General features: G+C 43.7%; 1 protein-coding gene across 1 annotated transcript in view; it reads right to left on the minus strand.

Moving 5' to 3' along the window:
- LOC138975684 (dynein axonemal heavy chain 10-like) overlaps window positions 1–20,784 on the minus strand; it is a 186,492-nt gene that overhangs the window by 119,331 nt on the left and 46,377 nt on the right. The window contains exons 17-21 of the mRNA XM_070348421.1: window positions 14,919–15,005; window positions 6,725–6,838; window positions 4,624–4,761; window positions 2,462–2,650; window positions 1,553–1,713 (exon numbers count right to left, since the gene is read on the minus strand). Of these exons, the coding sequence (XP_070204522.1) occupies window positions 1,553–1,713; window positions 2,462–2,650; window positions 4,624–4,761; window positions 6,725–6,838; window positions 14,919–15,005 (689 nt within the window). The remainder of the gene's footprint in view (window positions 1–1,552; window positions 1,714–2,461; window positions 2,651–4,623; window positions 4,762–6,724; window positions 6,839–14,918; window positions 15,006–20,784) is intronic.

The raw sequence follows: 20,784 nt of genomic DNA on the forward strand, positions 1-20,784 counted from the left end.
AAAACAGCAATTGCAGGCAGGATCAGGGCAGTCCCAATCGAAGAATGCGTTCATGTCATTGATTAATTTTGCGCGACATTGCGCACGCGTAACTTTACATCGAATGGGTTAATTTTTCCACTCATTTTAAATTAGCTAATATTTTCATAGCTGCTTTGAATGAACTTCAGTTCGTGCACGACCATTCTACAAAGTTTCGAGCCTATAGGTTAAATTAATGGTCCAACATTTACATTTTCTCCAAAATGTGTTCCAAATTACACCTCCGAAATTGTCAAAGGCACGAATGCGTTCGTGTCTAGGGATTGCCCTAAACCTGGCTGAAACTGCGACGATCTAGGGGGTGAAGGGGGTGTTTCTACATTTAGTCAAGTTTTGACTAAATGTTTTAACGTAGAGGGGGAATCGAGACGAGGGTCGTGGTGTATGTGTGTGTGTGTGTGTGTGTGTGTGTGTGTGTGTCTGTGTGTCTGTCTGTCTGTCTGTGCGTGTGTGTGTGTAGAGCGATTCAGACTAAACTATTGGACCGATCTTTATGACATTTTATATGAGAGTTCCTGAGAATGATATCCCCGGATGTTTTTTTCTTTTTTTCGATAAATGTCTTTTATGACGTCATATCCGGCTTTTTGTAAAAGTTGAGGCGGCACTGTCACACCCTCATTTTTCAATCAAATTGATTGACATTTTGGCCAAACAATCTTCGACGAAGGCCGGACTTCGGTATTGCATTTCAGCTTGGTGGCTTAAAAATTAATTAATGACTTTGGTCATTAAAAATCTGAAAATTGTAAAAAAAAAAATTATTTTTATAAAACGATCCAAATTTACGTTCATCTTATTCTTCATCATTTCCTGATTCCCAAAACATATAAATGTGTTATATTTGGATTAAAAACAAGCTCTGAAAATTAAAAATATAAACATTATGATTAAAATTACATTTTCGAAATCAATTTAAAAACACTTTCATCTTATTCCTTGTCGGTTCCTGATTCCAAAAACATATAGATATGATATGTTTGGATTAAAACACGCTCAGAAAGTTAAAACGAAGAGAGGTACAGTAAAGCGTGCCATGAAGCACAGCGCAACCGCTACCGCGCCAAACAGGCTCGTCACTTTCACTGCCTTTTGCACTAGCGGCGGACTACGTTCAGTTTCATTCTGTGAGTTCCACAGCTTGACTAAATGTAGTAATTTCGCCTTACGCGACTTGTTGTATACTCAAACATTCAGATAATCCAAAAGGCAAAAGTCTGGAAAGTTCAAATTTATTATGTAAGTATTGCTACCACTCAATGTCAAACCTCGTTCTGTTGAGTCGATCGCCGAATTTGGAAACTATTTTTGAAACTGAACAAAAGTAAGACCGTTCGATCTAAAAAAAAAATTTTTTTTTAAAAACAAACATCTTGTACAAGGGTAAGGCATAAGCTGAAACGTATGTCTTCCAAACATCAAGTGATTCAAGCAACAGATGTAGAAGTTATTAGCATTTTTGAGGGTTGCATTTTGTGGGGTTCACCCCCTGTATCTAAAAACATCTTACTCTTCCATGGTATCTCTGACAGACTGCAGAGACAGTTTGAACATCTCATTAGCGGATGGGTTCAGGATGATGTCGGGCACCGCAAGTAAAGCGTCGATTTGGTACAATGGCTTGTTCGTAATGATGGCCTGGTTCAGGCGCTGCAGGTGTCGCAAGATCATCTGTACACAGACACACAGACAAAATCCTTCTTAAATCGACCCACCGATTAACTGAAGAGAGAACAACTACCAAGCACACAATCAAACGTCTTCGCAAGAAAACAAAGGGTTATCAGCATGAAAAAACGTGGTCCATTGTAGGCGAATTTCCCTACCATGTTTGTTTCACTCACACAAGCGTCGTCCTCCTCATAGGCAGTCAGGACAAAAATATGACCCTTCCATGCCCCGAACTCTTCCCTCCATCGCACCCACCCCCATCCCTCCTCCCTCTATTAGCAATACTCGCGTCTTACTCAACAGTAAACAACAACATGTTTGAGTATTTTGTTCATCCTTGAATGAACGAACAGTTTTTTTTACAGTGGTGATAAACCTTCGCCAGCAAAAGTTGTCATGCTTTGACCTTGAATTTTGAGATGTCAAGATGTTGTTTTCGGTTTTTTGTTGTAGTTGTTGTTTCCCCCGAATGCGGTGTATGGCTGCCTAAATGGCGAGTAAAAAACGGTCATACACGTAAAAGCTGTGGAAGTTTTAGCCCATGAACGAATAATAATAATAAGTTGTTGTTGTTGTTGTTGTTGTTGTTGTTGTTGTTGTTGTTGTTGTTGCTGTTGTTGTTTCGTGTGGGAGTGGTTTTATTTTGTCTAAGAGGGCCAAACACTGTTCATTTCCCGAGACTCTCCTGGTTGCTCAGGTGAGTCAAAATGAACTCCAATGAAATAAATATTGCACCTAAGCAGCCAACCTTTTTGATGGCGTTGTAGATTTTTCTCTCCCAGTACTGGAAGTATTTCTTGAGCTTGGGTGAGCGTCCTGTGCTGGTGTTGACCACCATCCCCTCCATCTTGGTCAGCAAGGGGCCTATGGTGTGATACCGGTCAGCCAGGTCATACATTTCTTCCGTTGTCTCATCCTCCAGCTTGGCGAAGAAATCCTGACATTCACATGCAACGGAGAGTTAGAGATGTAAACCTTTGGGGAGTTAACGCGGTCTTTGAGCCTGAAAACGACTTCACGAAGACTTTGCGAAGCCTTTTTACCGTAAACTCAGTGCTAATGCTTCGTGCGGCCAGCTTCGAGAAGTATTCTTTGCGTAGTCGACTTTTCTCAGTTAAGGACAGGCGTTAGGGGTGTGTGTGTGAACGATGGACGCTGAAGGTGTTATTTACCGGCTAATAACCATATGTTTTGTGTTCATTTAATGACGTACGAAACCGATACATGCACAGCCTGGTGGTGACCTTATCAGTAATTGTCTAATGCAAGAATATCGAAGTCACCTAGACAAGATTTGTTCTCGAAATTTCGTTTCAGTTTCTAGGGAGACATGCAGAAGTGGCCTGAAGTTTGACGTGACGCCATGATTTGCTTTTTTGACGTCATTTGGAGTTTCGTTTTGTTTTTGACGTCAAAGATTTTTACTATGCAAGAAAGGGTCAAGTAGAGACATCTTGCATGGTCTGTTTAGTCAGTGTCGTTCCTCATTAAACACCATTTCAGTCTTGATACAAAGCCACGTCTTACTCAAATGTAAACACAACGTCCGTTCTGTTTACATACACTACCTCATTTCTGTAATTAGCTGTGTCTTTACCTTCCGATTGTCTTAATACAGAAATATGCTTTTGCATACATGAAAATACTCGAATCACACGTCACTCCATTTTATAGTCTGACATCTGAAACATACTGGGACAAATTGTCAAACAGACGTTGGGTTTTGTTTGACAATCTTGTCGCGGAAAATTGTCCTTGTCCACCTGTATCATACCTTCACCGTGCTTCCTGGGTCGTGGACGACCCAGAGTCTCACAAAATTGTCTGTATCTCTGAAACTATTGGGAATGTGTGATTAAGACTTCATGTAATCCTCAAATACATTTGCCCCCCTCCCACCCCCCCCCCCCCCCCCCCGCCGCTATTGGGAGTTTTTTTTACTTAGACTTCATGTAATCCTCAAACAAAATAATAGCCCCCCCCCCCCTCTCCCCGACACTACTGGGAGTTTTTGATTTAGACTTCTGAAACACGTCCCCCCCCCCCCCCCCCCCCCATCCCCGCTCACCGATCGACCACTTTCTGTAGGATTATGTTTGAAAACAAACACATAAACATTGCCGTAATGTGAGCGGGGCAGTCCGGATAATGTTGGTCGTGGGCGACCCATATGGACCTAAAGGAGGATATTTTCATGTTTATCCCTATTCGGATGGCGTGTTCAACCAATATTCCACACAGAGGCGGTACAGATCGAGTTTATCCCCATTTGGATGGTGATGGTTTGTGTCTGGGTTTTTTGTTTTTTTACCGTTTCCTTGCTATAGTTGTTGGTTTTTGTTTGTTTGTCTGTTCGTGTGTATGTTTGCTTTTGAGGAAGAGGTATGACAAGGATTCTTATTGTTCACAATATCCCGATTGAGAGAAGGGCAGGTGCAGTGCAGAGAGTAATACCCCCATTCCATACAACCGTTCTAGCTTCAGTTCCCACAACAATGAGACGCTGTGTAAACGGCCGTTTTTGGCATCTTTGAGCAGCGTTTGACCGTACTGGCAGCCGTCCTCAGGACGGCTGGGAACGGAAGCTAGAACGGATGTGTGGAATGCGGGTATGACAACTCAGTGTGTGAGAGCACTAGCGTTGCGTTACCATTGCGTTAAGTTCCATTTACGATCCATGAGTTCCATTGCCGATGTGTTAAGGCTCAATTTGGAACGGGCGGGGGAATGGTTAAAATTTTGAATATGCCCGAACTCACCCGTCCCAACCGTTCAAAGGAGTTCCGTTAACGTCCATTGGAGTTCCATTAGGGTCCCCTCCCGATCCCTCCCATTCCCGTGCCGTTCCTTGGTCGCAACGGGAACGGGACCTCGAACGGATGTGTGGAATGGGGGTATAAGCGAGCCTACCTTGCACACTGGGACAACGTCGGGGAAAGGACTGACGGGGAACTTGAACACAGCAGCTTGGATAATGTGCAGAGTTTTATCGATGTCTTCGGCTCCCTTGTGCAGCTGCGTCACAATGGCTTCCAACCTGGAAATGGCCTGCACAAAACACGGGGATCCTGGTCGGTCTTAACTCGATGGTTGTTTGGTATAGCACCAAACAAAAAAGACATCATCATTGACTTATTATCACAGAGCGGCGCGACAGCCGCGCAAAAGTGGCGCACCTGACTCCCGCCCACGTTTTGCCGTTGTGCGTGACTATTTTCATGCGCCCTGAATTGCTACAAATGTTATAAGGGGCTCCGCTCAGATATGTAACTTCAGCAGGACCGACGACGCACTGCAGATTATCCCAGCCCGCTACACGTTGCATGAAAGGAAAACAGGCCAAGTACTCGTCATAACGGTGATAACCCCTGTCGCGGCATAAAATAATAGGCCGTGCGTCGTCTGTGCCGCTGAAACTGCGCAGGTATATTCTGCCCATAAGCAGAGCGCGTCAGCCACGCGGATTGATGCTTGAGAACAGACTCAATTCAATCAACCGAATCAATGGGGGACATGTTGGAAAGAGGGACACAACTCCAAAACAACTCGTAAACAACGCGTGACATTCGACTCTGTATGTGCAGTCCTCAGGAACCCGCAGCAAGCATGCTTTTAGCGGTGGAAGTGACGCCCGTCAGCCGCACTGAAATTAACGCGTCGCGCGCGTGCGGAGAGTGGGCGACAGGCTTTAGGAGCATGCTGATCTCAGACAAGAATTCACAGGGACAAAAAAGGATTGCATATTGTCATTCCATCTGCTTTCAAAGCCAATCATTGCTTTCCGTTTCGAGTTCCAACAGAGACGGGCGCAATTGCCTAATGGATAAGACCGCCTCCCAAGCGGAAGGTCGTGGGTTCCAATTCCGGCCGCACCTGGTGGGTTAAGGGTGGAGATTTTTTCGATCTCCCAGGTCAAGCTATGTGCAGACCTGCTAGTGCCTTTTCCCCCTTCGAGTGTACACGCAAGCACAAGACAAAGTGCGCACGGAAAAGATCCTGTAATCCATGTCAGATGTCGGTGGGTTATAGTAACACGAAAATACCTAGCATGCATCCTCCGAAAGCGGCGTATGGCTGACTAAATGGCGGGGTAAAAACGGCCATACACGTATAAACCCACTCGTGCAAGAACATGGGTGAACGTGGGAGTTTCAGCCCATGAAAGAAGAAGAAGAAGAAGAAGAAGAAGAAGAAGAAGAAGAAGAAGAAGAAGAAGAAGACAACCGTGACACACACTTCATTTCAGTAAAAATAGATAACACTATGTGCTGTCGAGGATCCAGCGATACAATTCGCTCCTGACAAGATTGTGGAGCGAGAGAGGGAGCGAGAGAGCGAGAGAGGGAGCGAGAGAGCAAGAGCTGAACGCTTCCCACAAGACATGAAGGGCCCGTGAATACTTTCTTGTGAGAAGGAAATGAAATGTGTGCTACGGGTGAAGAAGAAGAAGAAGAAGAAGAAGAAGAAGAAGATCAAGAAGAAAATGAAGAACAAGAACATGAAGAACAAGAACAAAAAAAACACGAAGAAGAAGAAAGAAGAAGAACCCCAAACGAGAAAAGCAAGACGCTGACCTTTTCACACGTTTTATTGTTTTATTATTTTTGTTCTTTCAAAATGTTAATCAATCAATAAATAGGTGATAAAAACACACACACGAAGAAGAAGAACAAGAACAAGAACAAGAAGAACAAGAACAAGAAGAACAAGAAGAAAGAAAGAAGAACAAGAACAAGAACCCCAAACGAGACAAGCAAGACGCTGACCTTTTCACACTTTATTTTCTTTCTTCAAAATGATAATTAATCAATAAATAGGTGATAACACACACACACACACGACGACGACGAAGAAGAAGAAGAAGAAGAAGAAGAAGAAGAAGAAGAAGAAGAAGAAGAAGAAGAAGAAGAACAAGAAGAACAAGAACAAGAAGAACAAGAAGAACAAGAAGAACAAGAAGAAGAACAAGAAGAAGAAAGAGAGCCCCAAAAGAGGAAAGCAAGACGCTGACCTTTTCACACTTGTGGATGAAGTGACTGATGCCGAGGGAGTTCCAGTTGAGTCGCAGCAGAGCAGGCTGCAGAGTCTTGGCCAGCTCCAGGGTGTAAGTGCGGAGAAGATTGTCCTGAAACACGGGCATAATTCTCAGTCTTTGGCTTCAACCCAACCTTAAAGCTGAAGAGTAGCGATACAACTAATTCCAGATAAGTCGTGTGTGAATATTTGTTTGTCTGTTCACTTAAAAGACCGTTGGGTCGAAACATCTGTGAATGTTTTGTTTTGTCAATAACAAACGTTCCAACAACCTACCTTTCTTGTTTTTTAATTCATTGGGTTTTGAACAATTCAGCTTCCATCCAAGTAAGCTACATCCTGGATATTGTCCCCTGATGTGCATAAACGTCTCAACCGAGTCTCCCAATGCGTGCCCACTTTTGTTTTAAGCGTGTTTTATTCATTTTCTGTGATACAACAACAAACAATAACAACATTAAGAACGTTAACAAGCCCTCTGTTCAGACTGACTGCAATGTTCATATCCTTCAGGCTTGTCCTTACAAGGCTTATAGTAACCCTGTGCCTGCAGGACTGCAGCTCTTGAACCTGGCACTTCTCTCAAAAACAAACCACGGTAAGAGATTCTCCAGTGCACTGCACAACACGGTGATTGAGGGTAGACTGCTACCTCACTGAGAAGAGAAAATGTAAGTTTTACGCCCTCACGGCAAAGCCATTAGGGGCATGTTACACGGGAAAATCCGGCTTTGTATGAAAATAAAAAATAAAAATGCGGGGGGGGGGGGGGGGGATGTAGACAGCTGGCTGCCGACTGCTAGAGGAGACCTGAAATTGGCTAGGGACCGGGTTGGGTCGTCTTGGGTCAGTGCTGAAATGGTTACTTTATTGGCTGTTGGCCGAACGGACACCCGGGCTTCATATTTTTACATGCATGTATTCGTGTTTCCAAGGCCTGAAGCTTTCGCTGTTACCCTGGGATCTTTATCGTGCGCATGCGTGCACACGGGGGTGTTCGGACACCGAGGAGAGTCTGCACAAAGTTGACTCTGTACACACATCCCGCGCCGAACTTGGGGGTTGAACCCACGCTGATAGTAACAACCGGTTTTAAAGCCAGCGCCTCTACCGACTGGGCAAACTCCCCCCCCCCCCCCAATTTGTTGGGGTCAAGAAGTTCCATGGAGGGCGGGGGGTATGGAGTAACACAATAGTGTTTTGCTCAGAACATTCCCACCCAAGCAGAGCCGCGCTGGGGGTACGCATTACCGTGAAGCTGGCAGTCAGTGCTACCAAATGTCGTCTGTGTCTACCACTCGGTGGTGACTTAATGTGGGTCTATGTAAGCAGATGCCAGCGCAAGCAATCTGATGCAGAGTCAGGAGGCGGTTTGGTACAAGAGAACCTTAGAGGCCACAGCCTCGGCCGTCTAAGGGATCTGTGTGTCTGGAGGCACATTTGGTTTCTGAGGTTCAAGCGGAGCTGTTGCCTCTGCTCCCTAAACAGTTCGGATTTTTTATAGGGGTATTTGTTCCAGCGTCGCGGACGACGCTGGTATCTGCGGTCGGGAAATACTTGCCACAGGAGAATAGTCTCCAAGCCAAAGCAATTGAATTTGCCACAGGGCAGCGCCATGAGCAAAACTCTCCAAGCCAAAACAATTTCAAAGCTGGGAAAAAAATGTACAATTTACCCGAAACGATTAAACACAGCTTTCGGGTGGGTTTTTTAATCTAAGATGTACATAAATATACCACTCCGACCATAAGGAAACAAACAAACAAACAAACAAGTCGCGTAAGGCGAAAATACAATATTTAGTCAAGTAGCTGTCGAACTCACAGAATGAAAGTGAACGCAATGCCATTTTTCAGCAAGACCGTATACTCGTAGCATCGTCAGTCCACCGCTCATGGCAAAGGCAGTGAAATTGACAAGAAGAGCGGGGTAGTAGTTGCGCTAAGAAGGATAGCACGCTTTTCTGTACCTCTCTTTGTTTTAACTTTCTGAGCGTGTTTTTAATCCAAACATATCATATCTATATGTTTTTGGAATCAGGAACCGACAAGGAATAGATGAAAGTGTTTTTAAATTGATTTGGACAATTTAATTTTGATAATAATTTTTATATATTTAATTTTCAGAGCTTGTTTTTAATCCGAATATAACATATTTATATGTTTTTGGAATCAGCAAATGATGGAGAATAAGATAAACGTAAATTTGGATCGTTTTATAAATTTTTATTTTTTTTTACAATTTTCAGATTTTTAATGACCAAAGTCATTAATTAATTTTTAAGCCACTAAGCTGAAATGCAATACCGAACCCCGGGCTTCGTCGAAGATTACTTGACCAAAATTTCAACCAATTTGGTTGAAAAATGAGGGCGTGCCTCAACTTTCACGAAAAGCCGGATATGACGTCATCAAAGACATTTATCAAAAAAATGAAAAAAACGTATGGGGATTTCATACCCAGGAACTCTCATGTCAAATTTCATAAAGATCGGTCCAGTAGTTTAGTCTGAATCGCTCTACACACTCACACACACACACGCACACACGCACACACGCACATACACCACAACCCTCGTTTCGATTCCCCCTCGATGTTAAAATATTTAGTCAAAACTTGACTAAATATAACAAAAAAAGACCGAGAAGAGCCGATCGAGTCAATCCGAGACTAACCGAGAGGACCACGGCTGTTCCAGGCAAGCGAAGGCCAGCGGTAAAAAATAGCCAGCGGGGCGATATCACTTTGTCCGCACGTCGCTGGGCATATCAGCGCAGTTCAACGTTGCCAGAGGCAGAGACCAAAGAAGCGCTTTACTCAAGTCGCAGCGCGCGGCGGCTCACTGGAGGAATGTTTGAAAACTATCTGTGCTCGGTTGCGAGCAGACCACAGGCACATTACACCCAATAAAGTTTGGACTTGTACTGGCAGAGAGCGAATGCAAATTCTTGTAGGCATACACAGACGCAACATAGCATATACAGACAATAACACCCACAACACTTCAACAGCATATGAAAGGAATAAAAATAAATCCGCAAATCGCGCACAATACACCAGTTACAAAAACAAGGAGTACCAAAGCGGCGTGCAGAAACTAAACTGACTCGGAGACTGAGAAGAAACATTTATCACACGATGTGGATAGCAAACATTAAAATAAAACAGATAAGTCAAGCAAAAAATAAACACAAATATCGAAAACACAATAAACAAAGGTAAAGAAAACAAGTCGCGTAAGGCGAAAATACAATATTTAGTCAAGTAGCTGTCAAACTCACAGAATGAAACTGAACGCAACGCAACGCAGCAAGACCGTATACTCGTAGCATCGTCACTCCGGCCACCGCCCGTGGCAAAGGCAGTGCACGTGGAATTGACAAGAAGAGCGGGGTATTCGTTGCGCTGAGAAGGATAGCACGCTTTTCTGTACCTCTCTTCGTTTTAACTTTCTGAGCGTGTTTTTAATCCAAACATATCATATCTATATATTTTTGGAATCAGGAACCGACAAGGAATAAGATGAAAGTGTTTTTAAATTGATTTCGAAAAAAAAATTTTGATAATAATTTTTATATATTTAATTTTCAGAGCTTGTTTTTAATCCGAATATAACATATTTATATGTTTTTGGAATCAGCAAATGATGGAGAATAAGATAAACGTAAATTTGGATCGTTTTATAAATTTTTATTTTTTTTTACAATTTTCAGATTTTTAATGACCAAAGTCATTAATTAATTTTTAAGCAACCAAGCTGAAATGCAATACCGAACCCCGGGCTTCGTCGAAGAGTACTTGACCAAAATTTCAACCAATTTGGTTGAAAAATGAGGGCGTGACAGTGCCGCCTCAACTTTCACGAAAAGCCGGATATGACGTCATCAAAGACATTTATCAAAAAAATGAAAAAAACGTTCGGGGATTTCATACCCAGGAACTCTCATGTCAAATTTCATAAAGATCGGTCCAGTAGTTTAGTCTGAATCGCTCTACACACACACACACACACACACACACACACACACACACACACACACACACACACACACACACGCACACACACACGCACATACACCACGACCCTCGTTTCGATTCCCCCTCGATGTTAAAATATTTAGTCAAAACTTGACTAAATATAACAAAAAGAGATGCTTGCCGACAGTCAGTGTGTGTGTGCGTGGTTTGTGCGTCAGCGGGGTGTGTGTGTGTGTGTGTGTGTGTGTGTGTGTGTGTGTGTGTGTGTGTGTGTGTGTGCGTGCGCGTGCATGCGTGCGTAGGCTACGTTCTTGCGTGTGTGCGTTCGAATGAGAAAGAAGAGAGAGAGAGGATTGAAGAATGAGGTCACGCTCTCTGTCACATGAATACATATACACACACTGAAGGCTACCTCGGACACGAACACTTGCCAACAACTGTGGTTGGACATGCTTTCGAAATGGAATATTGTTTCGACATGATTTCTGGACATACGAATCCCGCTGTGTTGCCTACTGATGTTGCGAATGACTCGATGAAGGTTTTGAGTTGACTGACCTTGAGGAGGGATTGCATCAGGCGTTTATCGTCTCAAATTATATCCTTGCTACTTTTCAGGAGTCAACTATTGCCATTCATGGTAACTTGGATAGTCAATGTTTTTATTTGTTTGATTCCCATCAAAGAAACAGAAATGGTAACCATTCTTCAAATGGCGCTGCAGTTTTGATGTCATCAAGTTAATTCCTTTGCAGAATTGATTGATTTTCTCAAAAGCCATTATCAATGTGTTTATCAATTAACACCTGTTCATTTCTGTCCAACTGCAATGCAAACTCAATGTGGAGGAAACAAGGATTCATTACAAACAAGTCATCCCTGTACATCAACAGATTTATGTACCTCAATCAATACTGCTAGTATGAGTGACAGGAATCTAAAAGAAAAAACAACCAAACGCAAATGTACTACTACTTCTACGACTCGTTTGAATGTAAAACAGAAATGTAACACTATCTGTGACAATGACGGTTCTACGACTCGTTTGAATGACGGTATAGATCGAACCTTAACCCACAACTACGAAAATTTGTGTCAGACATTTTTGAATAGGAAAATATGCCTCTGTTCAACAGTAACCAAAACATGGAAGATGTTTTTGAAACTTTACAGAAATGTAACACTAGCCTATCTGTGACAATGTTGCTTTTGAATTGAACCCACATTTGTTGAACAGGAGAGAATGTTCCTGTTCAACAGTGCCCAAAACACTGAATCTGACGTTTTTGAATCTTTTCTGTCATCTAACTGAAGCTGACGTTTTTGAATCTTTTCTGTCATCTAACCCAATTGCTCATGACTTCATCGATCTTGAACATGCCTACTTTTCAAAGAAAGACAGACAAAAGCGAAATCTGCATGTTAGCCATCTGCCTGAAATGGTCAATGCACTTTTGTAAAATTGTCACAGCTGTCATGCACTTTTGTGAAATGGTCAGTGCTGTTGTTCACTTTTGCAAAACTTGGTGCTGTGCTGTTAACATTTGAACAAAATGCATTTTATTCAAATGTTTAGTGCAACTTGCTACTATAATTATAATCGCTGTATGCGCTTTGTGGTAATAATGCACTGTTGTGAAAAGTTTGCGCAAATGTTGGCACTATGCATCATTGTTGGAGCACCCTCCTGTAGATGCACCATGCTGAAAAATGTACTTATGTGAAATGTTTCGTGTAAATTATTGTCACAATAATGTTTTGTGTATGTGTTCCGTGCTAATAATGCACGGTTGTGAAATGTCCGTACACATTTTGTGGCACTATGTAATTGTTAGTGCATCCTCCTGCGGATGCTTCGTGCTAAAAATGCACTTCCATTAAAATATTGTACGCTCATGTCAACTGGTACTATATTTTCAATTGTTTCTCTGTCAATTTCAGATGTTTGTTTCCAATTACTTCAGTATCTCCCTGTTGCAATTCCAGGTGATTCATTATGCATGAGCCAATTTGAGGTGTTTAATTCTGATTCCTGTATTTACAGTGTAAAATTAAAACTATTGTTTTCAAACATTCCTATGACACCTGGTAATGGTTCTGTGTTTTTTTGTAATTTGTATTTTGTTTTTCTGCAATAAATATTTGAAATGGATCTGAGACTGACTTACTACTTTTAGCACTCTTTTTCACCACATTCCCAGGTACAGATATTGCAATATCAACTCTTCCTTTCTACCTGTTTCAAACAAGCTCTATTTTTTAATTAAAAAGTTTTTTTTTCTTGTGGCTGTTTGATCAATTCATAGCAAGCATTGACTGAAATAAACAATTTATATATCCAGCACAACATGCAATTCATTAACTTTTGACCCTAACCTTTAACACTTCCCAAAATAAATCGTTGATGGACATTGCATCGACGCTGTTCATTTTGAATGAACATTTTTCTTGTGGGAAACTTGGATAGGACGGGCGGGAGACACACACACACACATCAGGGGACAGTATCCGGGGCAGCAAAAGATGGATTCGACCTGCATTGTGTCCCCTCTTTCTTTTGGAAGTCAGTCAAGTCATTAGTGTTATCGCTATTTAAACCCGTGACAACAACGTGTGTGTGATTATGTGTGTGTGTTTGTGTGTGTGTGTGTGTGTGAGTGTGTGTGTTTGTGTGTATGTGTGGGGCTGTGGGCGTGCGTGTGTGTGTTTGTGTGGGTGTTTGTGTGTGGTTCTGTAAGCGATTGCGAGCGTGATTGTGAGCGTGTGTGCCGGTGTGTGTGTGTGTAGATATATATTTATTCCCCCCTCTGCTTCTTTACCTCTGTAAACTTGTAGGGGTAGTTATTTTTCGATAATGACCCAGCAACCAAACAAATAACGACCCAGCAACAGCCTGAATCCTCGATAGTGCAATGGGTTGAGAGGTTGTTCTGTTTCGGTACTACTTTTTGCGACTGAAAAGTTCCGAACGCTCTAATGTACGAAGTATACATCTCTGGAGCAAACAATACAAACATACCGCATTTAAATTAACAACTACAGGCCTGAACACATGAATCTCCATATAAAATCCATGAGTTCGGTTGTTTTCTGAATCTCATCTGCCGTGCCGTCAAGCCGTTCATCACAAGCAATTTCCCAAGGCAAGTAACTCATACTTTGTCTAGCGACAAGAGTAGTTCCCCTTCTTTTCACTCAGTTCCTTCGACAACAGACTGCAATCCGACGGTCAGTTTTCAACAATATTTCATTTAATAAACAGATCACACGCAACCAAATGCACACATCTCATCAATTTAAACAACATAAAGGGGTTTCATACACTATTTTCCCCAGAAAACTGAACTTCATACAGTTTTTAACGTTGGAACACGGGTGCAAAAGTTCGTCTGCTAGTCCCATTTGACGAAAAAACATTATCCTAAGCGATACCAAAACATATACAGAACACACAATATCTGCCTTTGCCGCCACAGCAGAATAACAGCATATCTGTGTACTTGATTTTAGCCCAAAATAGGAAAACTGACAAGAAGTGTTAACAGAATGGAATGATTTGCACGGAACTATACAACCGCGCATTAATCGATCGCCTGCGCAGGTTGACTGGTTGAGAGAATAGGATTCGATCAAACTTTCGCAAAAAAACTCCTCTTTTCTTTGAATAACTGAAGAAAGGAGGAATAAAGAGGTTACACACCTCGTCTCAGTGATTATAAAAAATAATGGTCTCAGTTCGCGGTCATGAAAAAGCTCGCTAAAGCTCGCATTTTTCATGATCCGCTAACTTCGACCATTATTTTTGATAATCACTGAGACTCGGCATGTAACCTCTACATATATATGTGTGTGTGTGTGTGTGTGTGTGTGTGTGTGTCTATAATTATGAGCGTGTGTGTATGTGTGTGTGTTTGCGTGCGTTAGTAGTGCATGCGTGCGTGCGTGCGTACGTGCGTGATTGCATGTTTTTGTGTGTGTGTGTGTGTGTGTGTGTGTGTGTGTGTGTGTGTGTGTGTAGCGTTGCAATCGTGCGTGCGTAGGCGTGTTTATTATTTTCAACACGTGTTTCTATGCACGGTTCTTTATAAGTTAGCGTTTTCATGTTTTTAAGATGAGCGAGCATTCAACGTATGTACCCAAAGCAAATGATCAAATAGTATAATTGCAACTGAAGAAGCAGATAGATTCCTCACCTCTGCAGGATTGAGGGACTCAAGAACCTTGTAGTATCGCTGCAGCATGTACTTTAGTTTCCGTACGTAATTGACGTACGTCTCTTCCTGCAAACAAATATGCGTTCATCATCATCATCATCATCATCATCATCATCATCATCATCATCATCATCATCATCATCATCATCATCATCATCATCATCATCATCATCATCATCATCAAAACCAGGCCCTCCGACTCATCACTGGTGCAATAAAATCCACGCCCATCAAGGAAATGGAGAAGCTTACCACCATCCAACCCCTCTGTCAGAGAAGAGAAGCCAAGACTATGGTACAGGCCGAGAAGCTCAAGTGCCTACCCGACCACCCCATAAAGCACAGACTGAGCAACCTCACCAAGAACCGGCTCAAACGGAGCAGTTTTGTACACGAGAGCAAGAGACTTTCTCGACAGTACAGGGAAGTCCTCCCACAGAACACTCTACCTCTGACTCAAGAAGAAGAGGAAACCCCCAAGGCAACAGAGAAACCAGGCATCCAGATCTGCACCAGTGTTCCACATGTTACTTCAGGAGAAGATCAGAATGACACAGCTCGACAGGCATTCACCTTAGCCCTGATCGACGAACAGTACCCAAAAGAGGTGTGGATCCATGTATACACCGATGGATCAGCAACTAACGCCGTGCTCAATGGAGGTGCTGGCATTCTGATCCAGTTCCCTGGGGGACATACAGCTACATCCAGCGTTGCCACTGGCAAACACTGCATAAACTATAAAGCAGAAGCAGAAGCTCTCATGCAGGCCGCCTCCTTGGTTCAGGACTCCGCAGACCCTTGCTACCAAGTTGTCTTCCTCTCGGACGCCCTTTCAGTCCTTCAGGCCCTAGAGAACGACAAACTCCCACAGATGGCCAAAGCATTACAGATGGTCAGACAAACCAGAAGGGTTGTCCTCCAGTGGATACCAGCACACTGTGGGATACCAGGAAATGAAAGGGCAGTTGAGCTGGCGAAAGAAGGAGCCGTGGAAGACCAACCTGAAAACAATGTCAGCTTTTGTGAGCAGAAGACCATCATCAAGGCATTGATGAGGCCAAGGACAAACAGAGATGACTACCACACATTGTCCAGAGAGCAGCAAGTCAACCTCATCAGGCTGCGTACTGGCCACAACAGGCTCAATGCTCACATGAACCGAAAGTTCAAGCTGGCGCCATCACCAACCTGTGCCTGCGGTCAAGAAGACCAAACAGCGGAACACATCTTACAGCGATGTCCCATACTAGATGAGGAACGAAAAGAAGTGTGGCCGTCACCAACTCCCTTGCAGATCAACCCAGCTAGCAAGCTTTCGTCGGCCGACTGACGATTTCAGTCGGGTGACGTCGTCATATGTCGTGTGTCGTCGTCCGTTGTCGCGCCGATACCGTTTGACTGTGTATAAATGTACGTAATAAACCCCGACATCGGCCCGACGCAATGTTGCTGTCGATAAAATTATGCAGAGTTACGGGAGATAACAAATTGATGATCATTATTTTAACATTTGTTACGTCCCCTGTTCAAGCGTCGGTCCAGCAACGGCGTGACATTATGAGACTGACCATGCAAATGCGAAACTAAATTATTCATATTTGTTGACTTTTTCACATAGGAGTAGGATAATTAATTGTAAGTTTTATTTGCATATTTGCAATCAAATACAGCATGAGCTCAAATCATGAGTTTTACATTTTAAAAATACGCCATCATTTACTTGAAATATTCAAATAGCTTTCCTTACGGTAAACAAGATTGAGTGTGCAAATGGCTGCTGCTTTCCCGCGTGAGCGAATTTTATTTGTTTTCTTAGTTCAAGTTAATATCGAAAGAAGAGACATTTTTGGGAATGTTGGACAGCACATTGATGATATGTTATCCGAGACGAATGTCGCCTCGGGATCTCAATCTGAGTGCTGGTCCCAGTGCCACGTGGTGGCGGTGAGAATAGTTGTGTAGCCAGTGAGTCAGGCTCTTGGCAATGACAATCAGATTCAGACGTCAACTCGAGGACAACCGACGGATGGAGCAAGTAAGTGATTTCGGTTTTTTTTGGCTCTCAATGTTAGTTTTGCTGTTACAGTGAGGGGGGGGGGGGGGGGAGTACATACTGCTGTATCTTATTCTGTATATGTAGATGTAGGTGTGTTTTGTCCTGTTACAGTGGGGGAGGGGGGTGTTGTACACACTGCTGTAAATATAGATGTAGGTGTGTATTGTCTTGTTACAGTGGGGGGGGGGGGGGGGGTGTGTGTACATACTGCTGTAGATGTAGGTGTGTATTGTCCTGTTACAGGGGGGGGGGGGGGTAACATACTTCTGTAGCTGTAGGGGGAGGGGGGGTACATACTGCTGTAGCTGTTAGTGATTTTTGCACTGTTACACTGGGGGGGGGGGGGGGGGGGGGGTGGAGTACATACTGCTGAATCTGTAGCTGTAAGTGTGGTTTGCACTGTTACACTTGGGGGGGGGGGGGTGTACATACTGATGTATCTGTAGCTGTAGGTGTGACGTGTATTGCATTGTAACACTTGGGGGGGGGGGGGTGTACATACTGATCTATCTGTAGCTGGTGGTGTGTTTTGCACTGTTACACACTTGGGGGGGGGGGGGGTGTACATACTAACTGCTGAATCTGTAGCTGTATGTGTGTTCTTCACAGTGACACTGGGGGGGGGGGGGGGGGGAGGGGGTTGTACATACTGCTGAATCTGTAGCTGTAGGTGTTTTTTGTACTGTTACACTTGGGGGGGGGGGGGGGGGTGTGCATACTGATGTATATGCTTGGCGCTGGTGGACAATATTCACTTTTTTGGCCAAAAACACACTTTTTTGGCCAAAAACGTACATTATTGGCCAAAAAGTGTGTTTTTGGCCAAAAACATGTTTTGGCCAAAACTTTTAAGTGCAAAGTTTTGGCCAAAAAATATTTGGCCAAATCTAAAACATTTGGCCAAATCTTCACTTTTTTGGCCAAATGTTTTAGATTTGGCCAAATATTTTTTGGGCCAAATTTTTGCATTGAAAGTTTTGGCCAAAAAAATAGTTTTGGCCAAAACTTCATTTTTTGGCCAAATCTTTGAGTACCCCTTGGCGCTGATGGACAATATTCATTTTTTTGGCCAAAAACGCCAGTTTTGGCCAAAAAAGCAAAGTTTTGGCCAAAAAAGTATAGTTTTGGCCAAAAACGCCAGTTTTGGCCAAAAACGCCAGTTTGTCGGTTTTGGCCAAAAAATTATAGTTTTGGCAAAAAAAGTGAAAATTGTCCACCAGCGCCAAGCTGCTTGGCGCTGATGGACAATATTCACTTTTTTGGCCCAAAACACACTTTTTTGGCCAAAACTGGCGGTTTTGGCCAAAAAAGCAAAGTTTTGGCCAAAAAAGTATAGTTTTGGCCAAAAACGCCAGTTTTGGCCAAAACCGCCAGTTTTGGCCAAAACCACCAGTTTTGGCCAAAAAAGTGTGTTTTTGGCCAAAACCACACTTTTTTGGCCAAAAACGTACATTTTTGGCCAAAAAAGCAAAGTTTTGGCCAAAAAAGTATAGTTTTGGCAAAAAGCGCCAGTTTTGGCCAAAACCGCCAATTTTGGCCAAAAAAGTGCGTTTTTGGCCAAAAAAGTGAATATTGTTCACCAGCGCCAAGCTGCTTGGCGCTGGTGGACAATATTCACTTTTTTTGCCCAAAACACACTTTTTTGGCCAAAACTGGCGGTTTTGGCCAAAAAAGCAAAGTTTTGGCCAAAAAAGTATAGTTTTGGCCAAAAACGCCAGTTTTGGCCAAAACCGCCAGTTTTGGCCAAAACCACCAGTTTTGGCCAAAAAAGTGTGTTTTTGGCCAAAATAGTGAATATTGTTCACCAGCGCCAAGCTGCTTGGCGCTGGTGGACAATATTCACTTATTTTGCCAAAAACACACTTTTTTGGCCAAAACTGGCGGTATTGGCCAAAAAAGCAAAGTTTTGGCCAAAAAAGCAAAGTTTTGGCCAAAAAGAGATTTGGCCAAAAAAGTGAAAATTGTCCACCAGCGCCAGCAAATACAAAAGATTTGGCCAAAAAAAGATTTGGCCAAACAAAAAAGATTTGGCCAAAAAGTGAAGATTTGGCCAAATCTTTTTTGTTTGGCCAAATCTTTTTTTGGCCAAATCTTTTTGTGGCAGAAGTTTGGCCAAATCTCCCGTTTTAGCTAACATAAACAGTAGTTATAGCCAAATCTATTTTATTTGGCCAAATGTGTGGGTTGTTTTGGCCAAATCTTTGTCTTTTTTGGCCAAAACTGGCGGTTTTTGCCAAAAAAGTGAATATTGTCCACCAGCGCCAAGCATAGATGTAACTAGCTGTAGCTGTAGGTGTGTTATGTACTGTTACAGTAGGGGGGGGGGGGGGGGGGGTTTGAACATACTGCTGTTTTTGTAGCTGTTGGTGTGTTTTGCACACAGGGTGGGGGGGGGGGGGGATTGGGGTTGTATACTGCTGTATCTGTAGCTCTAGGTGTGTTTTGCGCTCTACACGAGGGAAGGGGGTGGAGTGTTGTATGTTTTGTACTGTTACAGTGGTGGCAGCGGGGGGAGGGGGGTGTACATAATTTTGAATCTGTAGCTGTAAATGAGTTTTGTACTGTTACAGTGGGGGCGGGGGGGGGGGGGGGGTGGGGGTTGTACATATTAATGCTGTAGCTGTAGGTGTGTTTTGCACTGTTACACTGGGGGGGGGGGGGGGGTTGTACACACTGCTGTATCTGTAGCAGTAGGTGCGATTTGTGCTGTTACAGTTGGGGGGGGGGGGTACATACTGCTGTAGCTGTAGGTGTTTTTTGCACTGTTACACTTGGGTTGGGGGAGGGGGGGGGGGGTTGTACATACTGCTGAATCTGTAGCTGTAAGTGTGTTTTGCACTGTTACATTGGGGGGGGGGGGGGTATACATACTGCTGTAACTGGAGCTGTAGGTGTGTTTTGTACTGTTACTAAGGGGGAGGGGGGTGTACATACGGCTGTAGCTGTAAGTAATTTTTGCACTATGCTGAATCTGTTGCTGTAGGTGTGTTTTATACTGTAATACTGAGGGGGGGGGGGGGGTTGTACATACGGCTGTATCTGTAGCTGTAGGTGTGTTTTGTACTGTTACAGTGAGGGCGGGGGGGGGGGGGGGTCTACATACTGCTGTATCTGTAGCTGGTGTTGTGTTTTGCACTGTTACACTGGGGGGGGGGGGGGGGTTGTACATACTGCTGTATCTGTATCTGTAGGTTTGTTTTCCACTGTAACACTGGGGGGAGGGGGGTTGTACTGCTGTAGCTGTGGCTTTAAGTGAATTTTGCACTGTTACACTTGGGGGGCGGGGGGGGGGGGGTACATACTGCTGTAGCTGCACCCAGCCAGCAAGACATTAGCGGCCGATAATCGGCCGAACACCCTTCAAAAAGTCGGGCCGGTGATGTCAAAAGATACGACGCGGGTGTTGGCCCGACTAACTTTTGCAAAGAGGCAAAGAGGCGGCCGACAGGCGGTCGAACACCTGTACTATGGCGGCACGCATCCGGTCCGATGTTAATCGGCCCGATGGCTTGTTGGACCTGCGGGCCGACATCGTCCCGATGTCTTCCCGCTGAAATCGATATCTTCCCGATGTCGGCATAAGGTGTCGGGCCGCAGGTCCAACAAGTCATCGGGCCGATTAACATCGGACCGGATGCGTGCCGCCATAGTACAGGTATTCGGCCGCCTGTCGGCCGCCTCGTTGCCTCTTTGCAAAAGTTAGTCGGGCCAACACCCGCGTCGTATGTTTTGACGTCACCGGCCCGACTTTTTGAAGGGTGTTCGGCCGATTATCGGCCGCTAATG

Source organism: Littorina saxatilis, linkage group LG9 (genome assembly GCF_037325665.1).
Source record: "Littorina saxatilis isolate snail1 linkage group LG9, US_GU_Lsax_2.0, whole genome shotgun sequence".
Classification (NCBI taxonomy): Eukaryota; Metazoa; Mollusca; class Gastropoda; order Littorinimorpha; family Littorinidae; genus Littorina; species Littorina saxatilis.